This window comes from Aptenodytes patagonicus, chromosome 2 (genome assembly GCF_965638725.1).
Source record: "Aptenodytes patagonicus chromosome 2, bAptPat1.pri.cur, whole genome shotgun sequence".
In the NCBI taxonomy this organism is placed as follows: Eukaryota; Metazoa; Chordata; class Aves; order Sphenisciformes; family Spheniscidae; genus Aptenodytes; species Aptenodytes patagonicus.
This window is the reverse complement of record NC_134950.1, coordinates 51361917-51388159: the sequence shown is the minus strand read 5'-3', so window position 1 is coordinate 51388159 and position 26243 is coordinate 51361917. Positions and strand designations below refer to the sequence as shown.

The following is a 26243-nucleotide window of genomic DNA, read 5'->3' as shown; positions in this document are numbered from 1 at the left end:
CTGAATCATTTACATGGAGATCATTTCAAACATCTTAAGATTGTTATTCGAGCATGGAAGCAAAAGAAAAGGTAAGGGCAAGCTCAGAGGGCCAATAAAACATTTAGAAGAAATTGAGATAGACAAGAAGTGGTAAATAATCTTAAATGCAGAGTAAAGCATGTGAGGAGCAGATGGGAAGGATCTGAAATGATGAGTCGGGTGGTACCGTCAGGGAACGCATAAGAGACCAAAAAAAAAAAAAAAAAGAAACATGGGATTTTGGGATTTGCTATAACCTGCCTGATCAGAGGCAGCACCAGGAGCAGAGATGAAAGCAAATCAGATGTATTACAAAATGAACTAATAGTCATTGGATCTAACCCACATGGACAAACTGACACATTAACTGGAAAAGAATAAGTTGCACAACACCGTGTAGTCATGTTGCAGGAATGCTACCTACACGAGACCTAACTATGGCTTTCTATGACGCAGATGAGCATAGAGATGATGAGACGTGTAAGTAAACGACAGCCGAACAAAAGAGGATATATGGGTCACAGGAAACATTGGGGTGAACTAAAAAATGGATGGCTAAGGCTCCAGAAGTCAATAGCAACACCCTAACCTCTGTTTGCCTGAAAAGGAAGTTTTTCCAAGAAAAATTAAACCCTGTATTTTCCCTGCTAAACAGGTGATCTAGCTACCTAGGAGATTCACACCAGAAGTAGTAATTACACTATCAAATACAGCCAATACAGGAACTGCCCCGATGTACATAACATACTGGTTGACAGCCTTATGGTGGGTGCAGGGTGCCTGAATGTCCAACAGAAGTAGACCAAAAAACGTAGGCTCTGTCACAGCCTTCTCCCAGGATGTTCAAACCCCCATTCCCAAACTCAGGACCGTCATCCACCCAGACCCAAATGGCACGTGTAGAAACGCTGACATTTTAGGAAAGAAAGGAATAAATAGTTGGGATGGGATGTCAAGAGCTGGCGACTCATGTCCAGAAAACTATATATGTGGACAGATAGAAACCATCTCCCACATCGCAGGATGGCAGCAAGGGTGAGGCCAGGAGAGCACTATCCCCAGGACTGCGGATGACAGGCCGGGGAGTTTCTGTTTACCATATACCTTCTCTCTCTTCTCTGGTATACCAAAGAGATACAGACAGATAAGAGGAACAGGCTGCAACCCAAATCTGCATCTTTTCACACAAGGCTGGGCAGGTAAGTGTTTTAAAAGCAATTTCAATACCGTGGCAGCCAAACCTCCTGAACCTCTAGGCTGCGTTACAGGCTTCAGATGTGGCTGAGGGGTGTCTGTCCTCTGCTCTCCAGCTGTTCCCCCACCCCAAACCAGGATCCTCATCCCCGCAATCCCCATCACTTTTGACAAAGTGAGGTTCCTCCATCTGACAGATACTGAAGTTGATGACACTTCCCAAGACATCCCGTCTATCCCTGACCCTCACAGTTTTGCTTGTCTCCAGACACCAAGCACTCCCTCAAGCCCTTTGGGTACCATACAGACCCATCTCCAGAAAACGTAAGTCTTGCAATCCCAAAACAGGCTGTTCCTTCAGCCAGACCACTATCTACAGAGTGGTACCACAGCCCCTCTTTTCCTCTAGGACCCTGAGACACCTCTCCGACCGGCTGGCTCTCTGATTGACCCACCCTGCATGCCAAGTCAAGGAGACTCGGAGCAGGGGAGGAAGCTGCAGATACCTGCCGCCGTCCCTCTCACCACGAGAGGTGTTTTGCTTCAGCCATTTGTGAGGACATCAGGCAATGAGCAGCTACACACAACAGCTCGCCTGCACACCCGCTGCTCCATAGCCGCAGCTTGACCACCGGTATTTTATGCTTTACGACACCATCTCTCCTTGCGCTTTTTTTTCAGGCTCGCTCACGCACTGGATATACTGAAGAGCAGACGGCAAGCCTCTAAGCCCCACATCTCCTACAGTGTTTGGTATCTTGCAAGTAAGTCCTTAAAAACTTTTTAGTTTTCCAGAGCATATCAAAACCACTTTTCCTAAAATCATTTAAAGCAATGAAATGTTAAATCAATTATTCATGCAAATACTTTTTCCATCTCTGTTTTTTGTAACCAAGTTTTCTTGGCAATGATAACATTTCACAGAAAAATTAACAAATATTCTCTTTGCTTGCCAAGATAATTTTACTAAGCTTGAATCCGATTTCATTGAGGTATGTTATTTATGTTTTATCTTGAGGGAAGCTGCCTATTAAGTTAGTAGCAACCGTGTCCTTTTGCTTATGACACGGTTATTACCAAGTTATCAGGAGTACCTTTAAGTTATTAGGGTGCAATGACAAATTAAGTACTTTGCGTCATAATTAGCTAATAACTTTTGAATTATATTTTAATCATGTTTAAGATGGCCAGGTTTGCTGTGAGTACAGATAATGGAGGATATGAGCAGAACCTGAGTGTTTATTGTTCAATACCAAAAGCCAGAAAGTAGCTAAACCGGTGGATGCAACAACATCCCAAAGGCCATGACAATCTATATATTCAGAACACTGAACCCCTTCGCAGGCAGCAATGTAAAAAAAGTAGGACTTGTGTCTCGGGATCATGTTTAAGTAAAAAGCAAAAATATATCAGCTCCAACCCACTCTCCTTTGAGCCTATCAATTTTTCTTAAAAAAAGACATTAGCAATACCCATCTTCAAATCCCCATCGATAAACCTGTAAATGCAGATTCCACAAAGAGAGAACACTGTTAAAGCAACTTAGAAAAAGCTACCAGAGCCATTTCCCTTTCAAAAAATCTGGATGTTGGAAAAAAACCCAAACAACCAACAAAAAAAATCTTCTCAGAATGGGGAAATTCTTTGATGTATTCCTTCATACATCAAGTTTGCCCCTCAGCTTTCACAAATTTCATTCAAACCACTATTAGCTCTCAGTATTTCCTCTGTACCCTCGAGAAGACTCAGCATCAAAAATCCACGTACAAATCACTGGAAATTAGGAAACACTCTGAGATTCTCCATGAAATCCCTTAGAAAAGTAGCAGCAAAATGAGTTCTGGATCCAAAACCAACAGATACCCCAGTTAAGCACATATATGCTATGTGAGAAGCGCTGTGATATCACTAACTCTGCCCCTTTCCAGGATGTTACTTTGGGAACCAGGCATCACACTTCATTATGCCTGGAGCCCGTGCCCCTGTAAACGACAATCATTGCAATGAAACCATAACGAATCAAGCTTTCCAAGATCTTCACAACTCTGACTACTTAGCCAGAAATCCTGTCTATGTTGTTCTGTTAACTGCTGCCTCCTCCAAGAGAAAGGACAACACGTTTCCATAGGCACGACAAGAACACACTTGCCCTTCCCTTTGCAAGAGTTGCACAGACTCCTCCTGCGTTGCAGCCCATAAAGGCAAGAAATTGTACAACTAACCTCTGCGTGCTGTACGGGGGATCCTATGGGGAAAGAGGCCACTTCTACATTAAAGCCTAAGTAAAAGCTTCTCATTAATGAATAAAATTCAGAGAGAGAAAGTGCTTCTAAAACCTTTAGCTGTTAACTATGGCGAGCCTGTATCCCCAGAAAACGCCATCCTCCAGAGCCCAGAATGGAATGAAGTATTCCCAAACATCCTCGCTCCTCTGCTCTCAATAAATACCCGTGAAAGTCACTTGCAAAGTTCGTAACATCCTTCTCAAGTGCAGTTCACGCAGAGGACAACAATTTGCTACTGCTAGCTTGTGCAGCAGAAGCCTGTAAAACAGATTAACAGGTTTCAGCCCTGCTGCTGAACTTGGGCTCGGACTGTCACAAGACAAATTTGCCAGGAAAGGTGGAAAGGATGTTCAGCCTGCTTTTTTAAAGCCCTGCAAGAACAGACAAAGGAAAAAAATACACATATAAAGAACGTCATTAAGGTAGTCAAAACAAGCTTCACGAGTTAAGATATGTCAGATATTAGAGACGCTCCTGCAACTTTCATTTGCAAACTTCCCTCTGCACTTTAGACTTGGTCTTTAATGACCTACTGTTTTCTGACGGCGCCCTCAATCCAGGCAGCACGCGATCTGGGGAGAAGCCAGGGTTGTAGAGTGTAGCAGGCTGTTGCCCATGGGACCCCCGCTTCATCTGTTGGAGGAGTAGGAGAAGGTCTAACGGATAAGGAAGGGGTTTCAGGAAGGGAACGCAGGTAAGGCTGACGGGGGCTGCCCTGGAGAAATGAACTCTGTCCAAGCGTGTGTCAGATTTCCTGCACGATGCTACCACTAAGCGTGCCTGCCTTATCTTTTGAGTTCCTTTGAATGAAGCAAGAAGGTACTAGACTAAAGAATGCTGCAAAGAAAGCATGCAGGAATGACTTTTCAGAACAGGACTCCAATAATATGCAGAAAATACAACCCAAGGACACATGCTGAACTGTGAGGAGGAACAGGAGCTGCTGATGACCTGTTTATTAATTAAGCACCACATCCCTCTGTGCACAGCAGCAGGTAATCACGTATTGGAGATGGTATTACTACACATACACCATGAAGATGACAAACTAAGGTCATCCTGGCTGCCCTAATAATGTTTTCCTATAAAGCTGACTTTAATTGCAAAGAGAAAAGCTGCAAGGCCAGCTATACAATAACACATTTATTATACTTCTCTTGAACATTTGTGTTTCTCTTTACTATTTAGCACACCTGCTCACAGATTCCTCCACCTAGACCGAAAATGGTACTTCCAAGCTAACATTCTAGATTATAAATTCTTTGAGAAAGGCAATCCAGATAGCATGAGAGCATACACAACAGAGGCAACTAAGATGGGGGTGTTATGAGCACAGAATTTAGTATGAGAAACAAAGGACCGTACACTGCTCTTGTTTTGGTTAACTCTGACTTATATACATTACAGTTACATTGCTGTGATTCTTAGTGTGGACACACACATGTGCCTACATAGAGAGACATGTTTATACCCGTATAACTCATTCCCATACATTTACATGTTTAACTGCTTCCATGCTAGAGGTTGAAATGATTTAAGCATTTCAGTAACTAGGAAAATCACACCATTAACCAAATCAGTTAATACAAAACCTGTGCGCTAATCAGTTAAGAGGACAGGAAAGTCCACCTAAAACAGCTTAGACAGTGGCTCTGAGCAATAAATAACGCTTAATGCATAGGTTACAAATGCCAAAGTCACGCCTGCACATTCTGCTGGTGGTGGGGGTGATAAAAAGCACACAGATAACATTATTTCCATTGACAAACTTTACATATACAAAACAGCGGCTTTATTGTTTATTAAATTAGATGCTGTCATGGTGTAATCATCCCTGCAGCCATACCAAACCCAACAGTATGGCAGATGTATTTCTGTGGAGGAGGTAAAGAGAGAAGAAAGGAAGAGAACTGAGATACAGTACAGAAGCAATATAGCCCCATAAATAATGGTGGAAGGAATAATTAATCCACGTATGTGAAAACAGATGCTATAATTGCAGCCAGTGAAATCCTCAAAAATACCACATGACAAAACTAAATGTTACAACATGATGCCTTTAATACATGACAGCCAGGATGTGATTCAGCTGCTTAAGCACAGGTGGCTGGTGCCACTTGAGATGCTCTAGGGCATCTCTGGGACTCCCAAAGGGCTGGGGGATGGCACAGGGACACTACTGCAGACTCCTGCCCTCCTGGAGCAGCCACAAGAGTCCAGGCTGGAACCATGCACGGGCACTAGCTGCCCATGTTAAGGCAAACATATCCCACTCACAAAATGACCAGAAACTAACTGTACTGAAATCTATATATTAAACACAGTTTAACACTGTTCTTCCTAGATACTCATTTCAATGGAAAACTAGGCTTTGTTAAATAAAAAATAACAAATTTATATGATATGAAGTTGCGAGCAATAGTTTGCAGTGCTCCTAAAATGCACAGGAATCTGTAACGTTTTTAATCTAAGTGCTGTTTTACCCTGCAATTCAGGTTACCCTCACACAGAGGGGCTGACTGTTCTCTAGCTTCTTCCCGAGATGCAGCTTTACCAGAGGAAATACAGAAGAGTGCCATCCGAAGTCGTATGACACTGCAAGTGTGTTAGGGTCGCCGTTTCCTAAATGCAGGCAGTCAGCCTCAAGTATTTTAGCAGGGTGCTGAAGTGAGCTGACTCTAGGATTGAGCTACAGCCAATGGACAGACACAGACACCGAGGGAGGGCAGCCCAGCCCAGGCCAGCCCACCTACACGGGACTGGATCTCGTTCCACGTACGCCTCGTGCACCGCTTCACTGGTGATCGCACAGCTGAAAAATTACGACAGCTCTGTCATGTAGCAACTAATAAATTCTGAATGCAGGCAAACAAACGGGAAACGATCTGTGGAGAAACAGTCAAATAAGCATAACTCCATCAGTCTGAAGGATTTACAACAGTGAGGATATAGATCTTACCTCTGTTGTGATCTTCCTGGTAGAAACCAGCACAGCCCAACAGCCAAAATTCCCCTGTGGCAATTCCAGCCTGCTAATAAACAAGAAGTTGCCTACCAAGCTGAGCACTGCTTTTAAACTAGCAGAAAGATGGTGATCATGGAGCAGCCTACTGCTTGAGTTTGTACGTTTTCATTCTCTCATTCACTTAATTTTGAAGCCTTTCTCTAAAAAGACAGAACCGAATTTAACTACAGTTGGATTAAAAAAGGAAAAAAAAAAAAAAGCCATTGCCTAAGGGTCTTTCTATACAGCATCTGCCCTTGTCCCCAGACACTGGTACCACCGCACAACTCTTGTATCAGTAGATTAAGTTGCAGCTTGCACTAACTAATGACTGGTACTGAAAAAAACCCTGATCAACAACCAACACAGGTATGTATGCCAAAAGGTTATGACTCTGCTACCAACAAGAAGAAGAAAAAAAGCTAACATTTTAGTGAGAAAAATCCTGAATTTCAAAACTACAGTTTTTCAGAATAATGCAGGTTCCAATACACGTTCAAGGAGAGAAAACTGTTTCAAAAAGGTCTCTTCCTCTCTGTGCTTGCTGAAAATAAAACATGTTACAACAACCTTGCATTACCCCCTCCACTTGTGTAGCTACTTAATACCAATACCTTTTGCTCTACATCTGAATGTAATAAAATTTTAATTTAGCAGAAATCCAGGTGTTTTGGCAGATTTCTGATTTTTTTTTCTCTTGCGTCACCAAAAGGCATAGATATAATTGTTTTCTACTATCTTTACAGGAGATCTACAGAACCACATTATCGAAAGGTGCAGAAGCCTGAAAATAGTTTGGGGTAATCAAGAGCTGCACTGTTTCATCAAAGCTCTCCACCCCCATCTCTCCAGAAGCCGCTGATGTTACAATAAACAGTTTGGGGCTACGGGAACATTCTCATTATTTTCCATTACCTTCCTAAAGAACTACTTTTTGAGAGTTTACAAGCAGGCAGAATCCAATTAACACAATGAAAGGAAAGGATCTAGAGAAAGAGAATGTCTTAAAACAACCAACTCTGACTATGGAGCCGGACCATCAAACTGTATTCTCTTGCTAACCGCCACATGCACGAAAGTCTGTATTTATTTGCATCAAACAGTCCCATGATGGAAACCTACAGTGCAGTCCTTGGCCACTTGCTTTTGCACAGCTTTTCTTCCCCCAGTGTATACCACAAGATGCCTACCAAAAAAATCACAGGAGGTGAAATGGCCCTGGGTGCCCAGTTGTGAAGCAGCAGGCAGAACCTGCTGCTGAGCACCAGCTTCGTGATGGGTTTTAACAGGAGGGAGAAGGCACCTGAGGTCAGATTGGGCTCCGATATTACCACTGATACTGCAGCGATACAGTCAACAGAAAAGCAGCAAGAGGACTGAGATTTGCTTGCAGCTGCCCCTGTCAGATCCTTGCCCTAAGCCCTACTGTATCCATAAGCCCCACTCCATCCCTGCATCCAGCACCCCACCCAGAGCTCCAGCCGCAGCGGGCGGCAGCAGCGCAAGCACACGAGTGATCTTTGCCACCTCTAACTGCCACCAGCCGATACCTACCTGCTTGGATGTTAAAAGACCTCTGGCAGAGATATGCCCCGGGGATTTACACTGCTGTAAGGAAGGAAGGAGTCTGCCATATCTACGCCAGTAGTGCAAAGGCAGTTAGCGACAGCTTCGCAGGGATCGGTGAGAAGTGTTGACTAAGACTTGAGCCTCATAACAGGCTGTCAAAAGGAAGTGGTATTTCTCCACTACGCTTCAAGGGCTGGTTGATCTTCACGGAAAATCCTCTGCTAAACAATACTGAGGGGTACAGAAACAGCCACTGTATGATTGCAGACAGCAGCTCAGACTTCTTTGCAGGATCAAAGTCAGACAAGACATGTTTGCTCCTTAGAGTCTGTGAACATGGCCAACATTAAACTCCACATCTAATTTTGGGAGCACATAACTGGCTTATTATTTATTATCACTGGACGCTTAGATAAGACAAAGAAGGTGTTTCACCTCAGTCTCTGAAGCAGGGAAAGCTGACAGGAACGCATTCCTGCCAGCTGAACCGCGCGGAGTCACTTCTTACCACGGGGACCGGCTCTCCCCTGCACTACCCGCCCTCCCAGCCCTGCCATGCCATGCCGCCACAAGTGTGTTGTTACTACGGCAGAATAGTATTAGGACAGCAATGAGGAAAATAAACTCTCTCTGCTATGATGGATGTGCCCTCATTTCAGACGTACATTTAGTCAGCATGTGCTACAACAAACTTGACCTTTACTGGGACTAGATTTCACTGACCCTGTTTTTTTCAGGACCTCACCCCATTTATTTTGTTCTGTCTGCAGCCTCTGCAATTTCCAGCTGACAAAGCTTTCATCACCGCTCACATTTCCCAGCGGAAGCACGCTGCAAAGAAAAATATTCAGGCATGCAAGGCCAAGGGACAGTCGCCTTCCTGTGGTCCTTCATAGCAACAGAAAGGGCCCTTGGAAGAAATGCTCCCGGAGGAGCTGCGGCCAAGCTGTCCCGATCGGGAACAGCCCAGCATGCCCCGGCAGAGCTTCTGCAGGCTCGGGGACAGGCTTGGAGAACAACATGACTAATTTTTTTCTTTGAATGAGAACTGCGCTATCAGCTTTATGCTTTTTGCATGGTACAGAAGCCTGTTATATGTTCTTCATCACTCCTAGGGCCCTTCATGTTTGTCATGTTTTCAGGACTTCGTTAATAAGGAGAAGGAAGAAGGACTCACACCTCTGATTTAACTCTTAGCATTTTAATAGGAAATAAAGTGACCCACATGGAAGCTAAATGCAATTGAAAGTTGCAGCCATACCAGCTGTTTCTATTTTCAAGCCGATGCTTTGTGCCTTGTAATGATACCAGACAAGCAGCGACTTCCAATAGCATCCTTTTCACCCTTCCTTTTGTTGAGCCTCCTGAAGAGAGAAGCATGAAACATACCTGATTAGGGCTTTTATTTCTACTTCCCAAGCGGGGAATTAAATGCTCACCTGGAACTGGACCTCTGCGGGTCCAGAGAGCAGCATCCATTCAGTTTCGGAGAGCTATACCATTAATCCAAAGCAGAAGCAGGAACGTGCAATTGTAGCTCTGCTGATGAGTTTATCGGGGTTAGCTACTAAGCAAGAAAGGGCCAGTATGAAGGGCATGGCCCAAGGCCCAGCTTTATGGGACAACAATATTAGAAGCTGGGAAAATGAGAATGCCTGATACAAAGCGGAGCCTCCAAATACGCTTTAGCTACAGAAAGCGGCAGTTTTTCCTCCTATTCCTTTCCTGTGAGTTAGGTCTTCCATGGGGGGAAAATACAAGCAGGGACGTAGCTTTCCTGCCACCGTTCCCCCAGCTTACATGTTCCTAGAATAGCATTTATCACCACTTCCCTACTCGTGTGTCTCCTTCACACTGAAAAGACGGACACTATCACGGGGTTTTCCTCTGTGGCAGCATGCTGGAGCCAACACGACTCCCTACAGCATTACTGCAGCAGGGCTAGAAACAGGCATGAGCAGGGATACGGCACACCACCTTCGTCAGATTTTGGAAGGCCAGAGGGAAGATTAACACTCAGGGGAGCTTATTCACAGGAGAAGCTGGTAAAGTAAAATTAAACCTTAATATTCTGCAAAGGATGAGGACCTTGTTTTTGAGAACGTTAGCAAGACATGAGAAAAATCCATTTAAAAGTCAGGCACTGGTATATCAGGAGCCAATCATGATGGACAGCAAAATGTTTTGAAAAACTAGAAGAGGAAAATAAATACAGTCTACATGTTTGAAGAGTATACATGCTAACTGTCTGCTTTTCATATGCTTGATGGTGACTTCAGTCATATGCAGCTGTATCCACAGCACTTGGAGAACAAGCAAATCATCTTACTGTTTCAAACAGAACATGAGCAGTTTCATGTGACAGGCTCCAAGTATAAAATTGAAAAAAAAAATACATTTTTCTAAAACGCTGAAATTATACTGCTAGTAAACTAGAACTTCATAGCAAAAGTGAATAAACACTAGCTTTTGAGGCTGGAGAAATTACCATCATGGTGTTATCTAATCTCTCCCCAGAAGTCAAGAATTATGACTAAACCCTTCCAACACAGATATAGCCTGAAATTCTATGTCAGAAATACGTCCAATTGCATTTGGCAACACTTCGTCAAGAGAGAGGCTGACTATAATTGGATGAATATTTGAAGTGCTTCATTATTCATGTAGGAAGGCTAGGTAAAAAGTGTTTTGTAGTCCCAAGACACTGGAGGGTGTGCGTTATTGGGTAATAACCAATTAGGAATGTTGACAGCGCTCTGCCTTTAGGATCACCCTGGCCAACAAAGCACCTGGGTGTATGTTGTTGTGCAAAGGCACACACCCACTGCCTACTGCTCAGTTTATTTAAGCAAACCCTTCACCAGAGGAAATGGAGGACACCCCAAAGGATGTGCGTTTGACAACTGAGTTGCATTCAAAAATACTGCTTCTTCATTCTTCCCTTTTCCCTTCAAAAATACATTTTTTCAACAGCTCTTCTGAATTATTGATACTACTGGTTATTGGAAACAAATCTGATTTTTTCTCTGTTTTATTGCACATAATCTACCAAAGAGCAACATTATTATTATTATTATCATCATCCTTATTATTTGCAGTAAGGAAACACAGACAGCAGAAGATCAACTCCTAACCACATAATCTGGTAAAAAACACCACTGTGCCATTAAGTAAATACTGCAAACTCAGAACAACAGAAATCAAAGATCTTCCTTTCATGCTAGTCTAAGAAGAACATACGAATCATTCGTACAGGCATGCAAAAGATTTAAAAAAACTTCAGTGTTTAAAAACTAACAGTTCTGACACTTGCTCACAAGAACCAGAAATTCAACACCAATTCAGCTCATGATAGAGCAGTCCAACCCTTTCACTACCTCCCAAAACAAGGCTAGAATGCATTGATGGTACAAACACCGATTTTTCTTTCCTCCTTTATTTTCTTTATCATTGTAATGCAAAAAAAATCTGAAAGTTTGTATTCTGATTGAAAGCAAAGCAATTTTGTATGAGATGCCCAACAGGGCTTTCATACCCACAAAAGAAACATTCAAAACTTTTCCTGAATGATTTGCTTGTTTCAAACATGTAAAATATGAATTCTATTTGTTATAAGTAGGAACATATCAGTTTTTCTGCAGCTCTCATTTTCTGGCTTGTATTTAGCCTGTCCTGTGGCACTGAGAGTACTGCAGCATTTTCTCTGAATTCCCCTGATTGCCACCTCACCCTCTCCCCCATGTATCACAGACAATGATGTTTTGATGAAGCATCACGCACGGGCCCTCAAGATAATGGATTCAATGGGATACACTTAAAAGATCATTTTTCTCTTTTGTATTGACTGCTTGCGCTGCTCTAAGACAGGAAGGGCTTTCATTTTTTATGTAAGCTGTAAGACCCCGAGGGCCCTCTAAACTGTTTAAGAGGGATCAATTTTCAGATGGGTAGAAGGGGCCCGGCAGACCTTCACGGTTTGGAACGCCTTCTTCCCCTCGGATTGCTGACAAGTTTGGGCAAACCTAAAACCAGCTCCCAGCAGAGCCGCTCTCTGGCAGGGCAGCGCTTCCTACTGTTTAGGATTTGTGGTTAGCATTCACACAGAACTATAATTTATAGTATGCATACAGGGAACAAAATAAGAAAAAAAAAGTTTCACAGAAGCAAAATAATCACTACCGCTGATGGAGATAAACAGCAATAGAGCTGCTAAGCAAAGCAGTCCTTGGCACTGGTGTAGCGGCAGGAAACCATTACCCCGTGACAAGGGTTTAATACACTGACATCGCTGCAATTACATCCAGGCAACCTAACAAAACAAATTCATTGTATGGCAGAAAATATTTCCAATTCAACATTGCAACATTTATTTTTTAATTACAGCACAAAGAAGGCTTTTGGGGTGTGGAAGGACGTAATCCATCATTTGCTCTGAAGTGACACACTTATGGCAAATGCTGTGTATTATAACTTTCTATGCCACAATAAGTAACTACAAGCAATTTCTTAGGCAAGGAATGCAAAGGGTTTGGGTGTGGTCCTGGGAGATGCTGCTTATCCCTCCATCTCCCTCCGTGTCAGTGGGAGCCGAAGGCAAGCCACATGTTGCTGCACTGGGACTTCAATCACTCCTGTTTCACGCGTGTGTCACACAGCTCATGACAGCTCTCTACCTGCAACGTGCCTCATATGAAAAGAGTTTTTACCGTTCAAATATGGCCTGCGCGAGAACACAAATACAATTTTTAATTAAAAGGAATGGTATTTTAATAGGTCACTTAAAGAACATTTATGTCTACCATTTGACTGACAGGCATGTCACATTTTAACATGAAAATCCCACTGGGGTTTAAGAGAGAGAATTAATCTTTATCTTTATAAATTGATGAACTACTGAGGTATACCCCATTGCATTTAATACCACTATGCTCAACCACCTCATCTTACGAACAAAACCCCTGTAATCTTTCTATTACTTTCCCCTTTCACCTTCTTAATCCTTCACAAACAGAAAGTTAATTCATGGAAACGAATTGCCAGTGTTGCTCCCCTTCACCGAGTGCCTGTTCTGCAAAATGCAGCGGTGTGTAGAAATATAAGAGACAGGTCTTCAGTAATTAGCTTGGGTACCAGATGCGGCACAGCTGAGTTAGCTGGAAGCAGGATAAACGAGTCCAGGTGGAGTGTTGCACTATATTGCTTTGAGCATCTGAACTAGCCCAAGCGTCTACGCACATGGCACTGCACAGTGGAAGGATGGGGTGGGAAGGTGACCATGAGACCACTGCTTTCCTAAAGGTGTGCCCCTACAAGGCATGCCACAAGAAGTAGCTACAAGCTCATCTTAAATACTTTCAAACTGTTGGAGGAGCCCCCCAGTTCTCTGAAGCAGGCAGAAAGTGCCTAGAAAATTGTCCAAATGAGGTGTAGAGACAACTGCGCTGGAAGAGTCCTACAGATCCAAGCTAATGTACACATCACAGCTGGAAATAGTTTACTTTTATTATCAATTCAAAGACTCAATGAAATAGATCAATATCAATGAGCCTCAGAGCATCCTTCCAACTGATGTCACTAAGTGTGAAAGCATCATCTACAAAATCTATAAAATATGTTGGCTGCTTAACTACTCAAAAGAAAGCTCACCATTAACAGCAGCCAGAAAACCAAGGATGTGTGGGGAGAAAGGGACAAGCAAGCAAGCAATGTGCCTTGATCTGGTCAGGTAAAGATCACCTGTGACCTTTGTGAGCTCTGACTCCTTCCAAGAAAGATAGAAAAGTATAGATGAAAAAGAAATTAAGACAAAGCAATGAGTGAATTCAGACGATAGAAGTAGGGTTGATGTTCAGAGCAGAATGGGGACAGAAAAAAAGATATTGAAGGGCAGGAGTCTGAGATAGTCTACAGCTCTCGGGATGTTGCTAAGGGGAAAGAAAGATTGAGAACAAATGACAAAGGAGAAATAAAGCTTGCCAGATGACAGTTGTCTGGTTATGACATGACCACATTCGAATAAACAGCAAAACAGTTAAGTTAGAGGACACGTCCACATAACAGGAACTGGTGACTTTCCCCTGGCCAACACAGCATTTATGTGTTATTTGCATTAAAACAAGTGCAGCTAACCATTGGGTCCTAAGCATTTTTCACCATTTCCTGTGCAACCCTTGCAAATAATCCCCAAATGGCAAACAGACTTGTATACGTGAAACCCAGCCAGAAGGTTGATCATTACCAGAAAGAAGTAAGCCAGAAATTGGAATCTATATCCTAAAGCTCCAAACACACCCAAGAGGTGGCCTGGTGTTGACGGTAAAACTGGAAGCCAAATGTTTACTTCTGCAATTATGTACGTACTAGATGCCAATTTGCTTAGCAACTACATTGCAATTTATGAACGACCAATGAAGTACAAACAGTTCATGTGGGAGCAGGATGAGAACCTAGTGCTAACATACAGAGGTTCCTGAGTGCAGGGACTGAGTGTAACAAAAGGCAAAACAAACCACTGAACCTCAAGACTATGGTTCAAACCTGGACCCTATCAGAAATGACCAATAAGCAGAATACTTCAGTGCCACCTCAGTTTCTAATGGGCTTTTCCTTATCAGACCAGCAAGACCCATAGACTCAACACTCCTTTTTTCCTTCCCGAGTATTTTCTTGGTCGGTTAGAATGAGAAATACTGCTTGGGTGCCTTCAGCCTGGTTTATGAAGCCATGCTACTGGGTAGAAAAGTGCAAACACTACAACAACAAACTGTTCCTCACCAACAAACTTCCATCCACGGAGCTGATATCAAGCATCCTTTGCAATAAAAGGATTTCTCAGAGCACAGACTGTTCAACTAGTTATTGACAACCTCCCCTCTCCCTGACTTACAGGTTGATCCAACCCATACAACCTCACACATACCTACTGGGAAAGGGATCTATGAGCCATACTGACAATACGGATATGGATTTTCTTCTTTCCCCTCAAGAAAAATGTTTGTTATTTCAGAGGACTACTAGCCTCAGAAATAAGGAGCTGAAGACTTTAGCTTTGTAACACTCCTGAATGTAGAAATTTATTCCCCTGAATATTTCCATCCACAGTGTCATAGCCATGCAGCCGTAGTTAAGCATGACATGAACCCCTGCGATGTAAAGTCTGCACATCTACTTTCTCTGGGTCTGTGTATCTGCAAAGAGTACTCTAACAGTCCACTATCTTGATTTTGCTCTCATTTTACACATGTGAGTGCAAAAGCATTGAACAAGTAGAAAACACTGCTTTTTATCCTCCAAATAAGTAATACACAAAACCACTTTTACTGACACTTAGAACAGGAAGACGTCAACTCCGGCCCCTTTCAGTGATGACTCACCACCAGTTACTGACCACATGATGTGAGAACCTGCTAATCTGACCATGGTATTTCTTTCACCTAGTCACCAGCCACAAGCAAGAGCAACGACTTGCTGACCTTGCAAGTTAGACATATTACAGGACTAAGATTCGGAAAATATTCACTTCTGAGGCGACAGTGATGACTGACCTGTGGTGATCATTAATTGAGGCAAAATGAGGTCAATATATACCCTGAGTTCAATATATACACCTAGAGATACAATTAATCTTGGTTCAGCCAGGACCAGAAAATACGCCTCTGAGCTCTTTATTGACAGATGTGTGTTACAAAAGATTTCTCTTTACAGAGTCAGTTGTGTAAATTCTCTGAATTTCTTGAAATAGGCATAAAGTATACTATCATTCACAGTTCTGTTTCTATTTTTCCCCCAAGTTTGTATATGTGGTTACACCAACCAAAACAACTGTACTGCCTAACTGTATTGAGTCTGGTCCTCATGAATCAACATTTCATTTTTTACTAATACATGTTACTGATGATACCAACATCATCAACTGTTTCTATCTCAGTTACTGACATCTATAAATATTTATGCTTTGAGATAGTAATCTTTTACACTTTCAATCATCATCCCAAAGCATTTTACAAATTGCTTTTTTGTTAACCTTGGTAGGAAGCAACCAAAGCTCAAAGTTAAATCAGTTATCTTTGGTCACAGAATGGGTCAGTAAGAGAGTCAATGTATTTCCCTGTCCCAAGCCCTCCCTTTCCCTTACCACAAGACCATGAAACAATCAAATGATGAAATATAAAAGGTGAATAACTAGATGAGCAAGCCAGGATAGGTAATGAAGATTAAACTGAGCCTCTGCCAACTTCTTCTGCCTATTCCCCCCTGCCAGGAATGTTACAAAATATTAAAAATCTGTGACCTGGACCATTCAGACTAACACAGCTGATCTAGTGTATAGCAATATTGAAAACTCTGAAGGAAGCTTGCTCTCCACAATTTGCAACGCAATGTTTGTTCTTAAAAAGTGCAAGCCTACTGTAGTCTTTAGCTACTGTAGTGTCACGGTGATTTAAGAACTACCACCTCATCAGGCTTTGATATTGCTACTCGAGAAAGATCACCAGATACCTCCACAGATTGGGATGTACCTTTCAGGAAGATGAATCCAAATAAGGAGAGTGGAAATAAAAATGTAGTAACACCCATTCTGTTAGTATTTCCTTAAAAAAAAACCAAACAAAAAACCCAACCAAATTCTCATTAGTTAGAAAACTTTGGATTTCTTTCTTTAGCCAGTTAGCATCACATGACAGCAGTTTGAGAGGTACTATCCAAGGTGAGTATGAAACGTGCAACAGGGCTGCTCTCGTGGAGACATTGCAGAGGGAGTCCTACGCAAAGTGCAGAACACCCCCACCACAAGAGACCTCCTACCGAACCACAAGTCTCCAGCATGGTGTTGCAACCTGCAGAAGTTTGAACTAAGGGCCACGTTGGTGTCTTATTTTGGAACCAGGGACAGTCTACAGACAACAGAAACTGCCAAAGCTCTGAAACAGGTAAACAGTGCTAACCTGCCTAATTTGCAGCGTGTCCTTGGAGGTCCACCTACGTAACCTATAAAGTGTAAGTCTTGCTTGCAAACTGTCAAAAAAGGCCAAGGACAGTCTGGGCATTCTCCTAAGAAATTCTCTGCTCTTGATGCAAAAGAAACCCTTACCAACCAAAAAATGCCAGTGTCCTAACTGGATCCAAGTGTGTGAAATTTAATTTCCCTGAGGGCTGACAGTGAAGATTGGGTAAGAAAACTGGGACATGATTGGATTGGTTCATATGAAAACCTGAAACAGCCCTGGGCAGAAATTTGGAAGTATTGTGAAATACCATATAAGAAGAATCCATCTTCATATGCAGGTAGTAACTCAAGATGGGAGATGTAGCAATGCAAACAGATATCCCGAAAGGTTCTACAAAGAAATATATACAAGGATTTTAATGAATTCTTCCCATTCTGTGGTGGGAATACAGGATGTGGCAATCCAATGCCATGGTGTTATGCAAATATTTGTACTAGATGACTTGGACAGAACTAATTAAAAGTCCAGATACTTTGAACCTATGAGATAGACAACACTGCTGATATTACTGATATCAGACAGCTGATGCTCATATGATCGAAGTTAAACATCTTCCCATTTAGTTCTGATAGCCAGTTGAGGTTGTCTTAGCCTGGTGCACAATAACGTTTGGTAGATACCATACAGACAGCATTAAGGCTGAGAGGTGTAGGAATGCCGACTCCAAGCAAAGGGTTCGATCCTACTGCAAGATGATAATGCACTGAAAGAAGGTTCAAATATCAGAACTAACAGGCCTGTGCTTCCTCTACTCATAATCATAAATCCTAAAACCTCAAACCGTTTTCCTCAGACTCTTTGGTGACCATAGGGAACAATGGGACAGCATGCATGTGCCTCAGCTCTCGGGGAGAAATGCTCCTTTAGCAGACCCTCATCTTGTATCCATCTTCCCTGGCATAAAAAAATTTGAGTTTTATTCTGGGCAGCAGAAAGCAGACCTATTTTTAAAAATCTTTACTTGCAAAACCAAAATAATAAAAAATTTAGTGCATCCAAATCTTTAACAGATAACTTTGTGTTGCCAAGTATCATCCTGCAGATCTGGTAACTTCAAGTAAACCAAAGGTTGTTGAGAAGAGGAGGGCATGAGCTAGTTCAAAACAGAACAAATTCCCAAGACTCCTCCAAGAACAGAAACAATTTGTGTGGTCCATTCACACGGACATATGAATAACCATCAGTTGACAACTCAAAAACAGGAGAAACAATCTGTATATGGGTGAATGCATCAAGGTCTACAGTCTTGGTGGAGAGCTGCACAAAAGGACACCTGCCCCCTCCTTAGGCATTTAAAGAAAATTACTACTTCTTTCAGCAGACTGACCTTACATTAGGTCTTCTTGGTAGATATACTGATTCAAATTGCCTCTTCTTGAAGCCTAAGTCTGGCAAATTGTATTATTCAGCTGCATGAGATCATGTCTGAGGCATGGTCTCACTGGTGGCTTAGGAGAACCTGAAGCCTGTTGACAAAATAAAATAATCATATGGGATCTTCCTTGTGAAAACAGTATGTTCTCCCTAGTTTGGAATATAACTGGGCTCCTTTGAGTTCCATGCTACTGGATTTTAAAATGAATTTTGGGGGGGGTTTTAGCATTATTTCAGCTTCAGAATTTAAAATTCTAGGATACTCAATTCAAACCATCTGTTAGATAAGCTGCTTGTCTATTGGATTGCTTCACTGTATCAATCTTTGGCCAAGACACAGATAGGCGCCGATTCCTTGCAATCACAAGAGCATTTGAGAGAAGCCCTCAACGGTCTTTCCACAGCAAAGGGAAATGGTCCCCACCCAAAGGGCAGGGACCCAGCATCAGTAGCAAGATGCTTTTATAGTCTCACCTGGGTTTCTTTGGAGGAATGAATGGATACCTTTCAGTAGGCTTTCTACATATCAAGTCACAAACCAGTTTGGGGGATCTAACAAAAGAACTATGGAAAATGAGCCCTGCGAGCTACAAGTCTTTACCTGATAGCATTTAAGGAACCCTTTTTAAAGTACTCTTTCCAATTCCTACTCTACTGTCCAAGAAGGAGAAAACAGAGAGGCACAAGATGAGATGCTACTGAACGCATAAGGAGAAGGAAGAGTACACTTGCTCCAAAGCAGAGACTGCTCTATCAGGATAGGTCTCCTTCACACCAGCAAGTCACAGTGACTCCAAAGCTGCTGGTTTGGATATCACCCTTTCAATCTCTCAAAGAAAGATGACTCTGGTACCTGGCCCACAGATGAAAGGTTCATTTTAGGCTTCTGGCCCTTAGACTACAGGTAATATGAGTCAGAAGCCTAATGACTTTCATGTCTCAACCTGTTAGATGCTGGAGCCTGCAACCTATGCCTTGACTCATCCCTGGAGCAGTGCTCTTTCAGGCAAGATAATCAAGACCTTATTTTTCATAGACAACACTTCATGTGACAGTAAGCCTCAGGAGGCTTCAACTGGCCCAAAGATATATATGAGATCCTGCCTTAGTTTTGATCTCATTCACACACATGGTATCAGCAGAAAAAGAAAACATACAAGCAATGTTGACCAAAACCTTGGATTAACTAACACTAACAAAGTTAGACTGTAGATATAGACTGACCGGGCCAGGCTCCAATGAACAATTTGTATTAAGGTCCAAATATTACTGGGTAATTTGTACCCAGCACTCACCACGTATATAGATAGATACATACACACACACCCCCCCCTTGGAAAAAAACATTAAGGTAAAATTTCATAGACAAAAACCAAACGACTGTAATGTGATTGCCAGCTTATTGCTTCATGCCATTGTCTTGACATCCAATCAAGTTTCGTAATTGCTCTTTTGAAGCTACTAATGTTAAAAAAAAAAATCTCAAGTTCTGGAAGTGGCTGGGAATTCCAGGTTCTAACAGCTATGCTGTAAATACTCATTCGTCAAGGGTTCAAAAGACACTTACTGTCAGAACTGAAACACAAACGCATGTCAGAAAGATTTGAAACAGAATGACTATAACTCAGAGTTTGGGTTTTCTTTAAATTATGTTTGAAGAGCTCCAAAATGTTTAATTTATTAAACCGGCTTTGATACTACAGTCATAACTTCCACTTTCATGTGCTACAATGGCTCAATTGAACACAGAATACATTAAGCTTAAATTCCACTGCCACTATACACACTTAAGAAAGACATTTTAGTGTTTCTTCACTTAAAGTAATATGCTGTCCCGGTAAATTTGACATGGAAACAGAAGCTGCATGTATTAATAGCAGCAGCCTCTCATGCTGCACACACAACGGTTTCAGACACCATCACTACTCCAACTACTGAAAAAACGCTAAGTAATCACAACTCCTAGTAGCTGAACACAAGCAGGTCCTAAAAAAAAAGTTCCCCAAAATGACAGATTTGGTTTTTGAAGAACAGTTCAAGTTTTTCCAGACATTGCTTCAATCTCTCCTGGCAGGCCTGCGCTTTGGCATGGCTTCTATTACTTCCCTCTGCCTGGCTTTCCTTGAGGAGGTTGTCATAAGAAAGGCCATATGCCCAGCTGTTTCTCTTTCATACGCTTTTATTTACTGTTCTCTTCCTCTAGCACTGTCACCTCTTAGTGTTAGAAGCACTACTCCAGTCCCACCTAAAACTACATAGGCAACGCTGCAGAGACAGTGGTACCAGTGAAACCCACGCTTAGAACAAAATCACATCCCATGAAGTGTGCCTTGTACCCTTTGGAAAGGCAAGTCAGAGTTGCGGGATCGAGAAACTCAAAGGCTCCCCTCTCAAATGCTGGAAAGACCACAAAGGTAACACCGCCTTCCCTCTAGAGGAGGATTGGGCAGTGAAGGGCAAGGTATAGACTAATACTGTGGACACAATCAACACCTGCTAACTGATAACCAACTCTCAGAAATACAATATCACTACGGTGTTTATCTGCCATCACCACCATGTAATATCCACACACACTGTGTTCAATGCACTGTTGTTTTCTTAAAGCTGCACTCATTTCATCTACTCTACATACACCACTTGCTCATGCACGCAGAAGTTTTCGAACTGCTTAATACCAGTAAGCTACCAGAGTCACAAAGGTTTCATTTAGAAGGTACGTGAGAGTTAAGAGTCTAATTATTTGAAAAGTCCTAAGATTCTATAAAAAGTATTCAGTTACTGGTGTCCTATATTTTGTTACATACAACCTTGCCTTTACCTCAAGTGACACATCCAAGATGACATGTTGATACTATGGGAGAGCGGTTACTGCTCCAAAAGAAACAAAACAAATACCCCAACACCCCCACCTTTGGACTTAAATGCAGTATCGCCACAGTTTTTGAATGTAATAAACCACAGAACGGGTGCCCTGGCATAAAACCACAATTCTAGGAGGTAGAAAGTAAGTGCTCTCTACCATCGACTTTGTTTTAGTACATACGCATAGGGATTTGCAGCGGTGCCATTTGTCTGAAACATAGTGGAGCAGGGAAAGAAAAGTCAGTCTCTAACCCCCTACGAACAAAGAAACCTAATTTAATTTGAAACAAAAGGAACTAAATTTATCATTCTAAGACAGCCCCAGGACGTCCAAGCATGAAATGGAAGAAAAGGAGTTGCCAAAGACATGCAGAACAAGCTTTTTAAAGTTACCTGGAATCGGGATATTTTGTAAGCGTGGCCAAGCTGCTGGTATACATGTGCCCACCCACATCAATGTGAACTGGTGCGTTGGATTTTGTGAGCTGTGCTGGAGTGGGGATGCCTTGATTGTTCAATGGAGATGCAGGGGATCTAGTGATCAGAGGTCTTGACATATTGGGCCGACTGTCCTGTGAAGAGATAGACCTGGGTTAATGATCTCCTTAAAAACCTCACAGAAACCCACAGTCTCGAGTCAATAGCACTGTCTCATAGTCTCGGCTTATGATTTTCATCTTATTAAAGCACAGACAAACATTTGGCAGTTTTTAGAATCAGTCCAGCTCTAAGAGTATTAGCTGGCTACCGTTTTAAATAAGTGGGGCAAAATGCAGTGATAAAACCCACAAAGTAGAAATCATGTTCAATAAAACAAGTTCTTCCTGAATACTGCTCGTGACAGACAACCCATACCAAAAAAAAGCTCATTCTCATATTTAAGAGCTGATAAAGGCTCTCAGAGAAAGAGCTGCAGACAGAAAGACCAAGAAAAAATACTATTTTCCTTAATTAAGATGACCCCAGGTAGACTTTCTGTTCCTTCCCAAGCCCTCTGTCACTGCCGTACAGTCAGAACAGAAATACAAACCCTCAACTCCTCCATCCTGCACACTCTTCTCTCGAATTCCCAATTCACATAGCACGGAAACAGAAGCAGAAACACCTGGACTAGTCAACTGCTCATGGACTGCAGACCACTGGACATCGACAGCCTTTGAGAAAGACATTTTCCATTTAAAAGTTATACGTATGGCGACAGATGCCCCTGCGTGCCCCGCATAGGCTGCAGGTCTGAGCGACTTCCCGAGGCAGGCGAGCTCCGAGAGCGGAGCGGGAGCCGATGCTTTGCTGATGAAACCAACTTTTAGTCACAAAGGAAGAGATGTAACGCCAGCAAACAGCAGACACAGCCTGCGCGCGCGGCGGGTGGGGCAGGGCAGGGCGATTTGCTGGAGCCAGTAAGGCAGGCTGCATTCAAAGTTGGCGATTAAAATAGAAATGCATTCGAGAGCGGTTTTGAGACAACCCCGCTTGCGACTGAAGGAAAGCTCCATACGGGGTGGAATCTTACAGGGATGCCTTGAGAACTAAACGTCCTTGCAAATTACAAAGTTTTACACTTAAAAGGTAAGCAAAGCAGCGAGAAGTCAGATACACTTCATCACAAAACTCTCTTTGTTCTTTCGACACGTCTTTCAGCCGTGAAAGGTAATGGATTCCTTGTAAACATCTCGGCAGAGCTGGGCAGCAAACCTCGCAGAAGCGGAGCACGACCGTGAGAGAGTTACGGGGTATTCGGACCAGCAAAGCCCTTCACTGCCGAAAACATCATTTCTCCATTTTTCATGGCTGTTAAAAGATTCAAACCATAAAGGCAACACGAGCCAGGTAAATGTCTAACTGAAATGATTTACAGGCCAGCGTTGCACAATAAATCCAAGTAATACGTAACAAAAGGCATCTATAAACCACAAGGTACTTAACTAATTTTCTTTCATACGCAAAAGCAAGCTTAGGTCAAATACCGATAAAAACGAAGGGGATGAAGAAAAACATCTAGTTTAGATGTTGGGGGGGGGAGGGTTGGTTTTTCTTCTGTTTCTTTATAAGCAGAAGTTAATATAAATCTGCAGAAATACCATGCTTAATCACTACAATTGCTTGAGGAGGTGCCTGCAGCGCAATGAAGACAAGTCCAGACAAAATAAGGTACACACGCTATGCAAAACTAATGTCTGCTATAAATGCCATGTGGTACTATAACCACCACCCAAGATGCTACTGATCTGGAGTATGATATTCAGTAAAATAATGAAGAAAAAATTAAAAACAACAACTGGAAAGGTGAAACTGAGAAAGCAAGGAGTGATACAAACCGGGGCGGGGAGGGAGGCACGGGGAGAAGCACGCGTTGGACAATTAGCAGGAGGACAGCAGCGGGTGTGACGAAGGGAACACATTTCAGTGCTTAAAATCAGAAAAACAGTTTAAAAAAAAAAAAGTCATCATCAACGAAGGCTGAGACTAAAACAAAAAACAAATTCTGTAACTTGTATGAGACAGAAACCACCAGCTCCCTTCGCAGGACCCTCTCTGGCAGAAAAACACAGCCCTGTTGCAATTTAGCACACTGCAGCACCACCGAGTCTCTAATAGTTTTTCAATTGGACACATTCTCCTGTATACCCTGCCTGGGGCTGCTCGGGAGAAAATGAACAGATTTGCAGGGTTAATATTGTAGTTAGGCTGGGACCTCCTTCAGCATAGCTGCGATAGCACCGGCTGCATGAAATGGTACAAGAATGTGTGTAGTATAAACATCACTGCCAGGATGGGAGATAGGTCAAAGGATTGTACGCATTTTACAAGGCAGGGGGGAAAAAGAAAAATCACCAAAAACCCAAAATCCATAAGAAAAGGGAACCAGTTTCCAAAAACTAAATGTAACCAAGCTGCCATTTACAGTTTACCTACTAAAACTCCCAAGAAATAAAAATGCTTTATAATGAAACCTTTTGCTGTCTTATTTTACCCTCCTCCTTTTCAACAGTCCCCCTTCAAGTTACCTGCATTTATTGTGCCTCAAGAAACAACGCCCATCTGCTCAATGTTTAGCTATTAAATACAATAATGCTAGCCTTGCTCCAGCCTTAGCTCACGAAGCACATTTCCCCTGGATAAAACCAGTTCACTACTGTTTTGGAGACCACTTTGAAATTAGGCAATGGTATTTCTACTGCAGTTGCCCCAGAGAAATTAAAGCAGAAACTGGATTCAGAGAACCAGATGCTTAAAAAAGTTTCTTTTATGTGGCACAACCCACTAGCGCAGCCACAGCACAGAAGATCACCATCCAATAGGTATGGAACTAAGACCACTGACATTTCATTAACAGATCAGAGTTAAACCACTGCATTAGTTAAGCCACTGTATTGTTTCAGCTATGGAAAGGATAACACAGGGGCAAACAGTCTCTCTGAAGAAATACACTGCTTGCGTTGTATTACTGCAAACACAGAAGTGACAAGCTTAGGTAAAAAGTGGTTAGAACAAGGCACTGCTGGTAAATTAAGCTTCTACTACCTAAAGTGATTACAAATATAATTCCTTAGAAACAATTACAGGAGGAGAGAAGGGAGTTGTAGAAACTAAAGTCAATGGGATCCAGCAAGCTATCTGGAACAGCTGATGACAAAAAGGATGAAAAAGCTCTTCAGAAGCCTTCCGTGGTATGCTTGGTGTCAGGCAGGTGAGACCGGCACCCAGGAAGGGTTTATAGCTCAGCCGTGGCTGTTCCCACACGGGAGATCACAGAGGTTGTCATCTGCCTCAGGAACCGCACCAACTTTATTCACGAGTGGGACACAAAGCACAGCTAGAGCCTGTGCAGGCTGGATGGGCAGCAACATTCCTGATCTGACAACAGCCCGTTTTCCACTTGGTACCTTTTCTTCTCAAACATTTTAACGTTGACCCTACAAAAAATCAAATAAGAACAGGAAATCCCAGGTTTTACAATGCTTCCCGTGGACCAAAACACTTGAAATACCCTGTAAAACATTTATCATTATTAGTACTCAAAGATTTTTTTGCAACAACTTTTCAAAATAATGAGTTCTGATTTCCAATCAGAATGAATTTATTACTGAAACTACATACTCGAATGTGCTAAAATCTATGTGCTAGGCAGGTTAAAAACATTTAGGTCATAGAAAACTTTTCAGTTTTGGTTCAGCATACAAAACCACTGCTCTATTAAAGCAGTTTGGGGCTCCTCCACTTTCTTGCCGATATTTGAAGGAGTCTTTCAACAACAAGCAGTTGGTAGGCCCAGGTCTTTTGAGTATATCTGAACCTGCTTCTCATTTTCTGCCCTGGGCAAGCCCTCCCATAGGCTCAACCCAAGCAAAGGTAGCCCTGCCTAAACTCCTCCTCTCTGGGATTTACAAAAATCCTTAGGATTTAGAAGTCTTTCTACCAAAGGGGATTGAGGATCATGGAGGATAGCTTTCAGATCTCTTCTCCTCCCTGCCTTTTTCTTCTATACCACCTCCTCCGCAACTCCATTCAAGAATATAGTTAAAGAATAAGCCTTTACATCTGGGTTGAAAAAACACAGTAGCTGTGGGGCTGAGATGTGCACCCATGCAACTGGTCTACCAAAGAACAACACAAGAACCATGTCAATCTTCTGGTAGCAAGTGGAAGAAATAAGAGATATCTGAAGAACATGAGTTATACAACATGCTGCTAAGTGTGCAAAAATCAAAGAGACAGGAGGCTTCCTCCTCTCCTCAAAATACTCGCTCATGTTAGACTGCTATGATTAGCAGTGGTTTCAGAAATGTTATTTACACTCTGTGGTCTTAAGTCATTCCAGTCCCCTTCTTAAGCCAGAAACCTTGACAAAAACCATGCCACTACAAGACAACCTGAGCTCACTCACAGAAGGACTGACATTCATGTACAAAACATCTAGTT

At 42.4% G+C, this 26243-nt stretch overlaps 1 protein-coding gene across 2 annotated transcripts in view; it reads right to left on the bottom strand.

Moving 5' to 3' along the window:
* KCTD1 (potassium channel tetramerization domain containing 1) overlaps window positions 1-26243 on the bottom strand; it is a 71769-nt gene that overhangs the window by 14218 nt on the left and 31308 nt on the right. The window contains exons 1-2 of one of the 2 annotated variants that reach the window (XM_076329808.1): window positions 22351-22602; window positions 21714-21892 (exon numbers count right to left, since the gene is read on the bottom strand). In XM_076329808.1, the coding sequence (XP_076185923.1) occupies window positions 21714-21892; window positions 22351-22365 (194 nt within the window). In that variant the 5' untranslated portion in view covers window positions 22366-22602. Of the gene's footprint in view, window positions 1-21713; window positions 21893-22350; window positions 22603-26243 lie in introns of those variants that run through there. The other variant, XM_076329809.1, reaches the window with a different exon arrangement.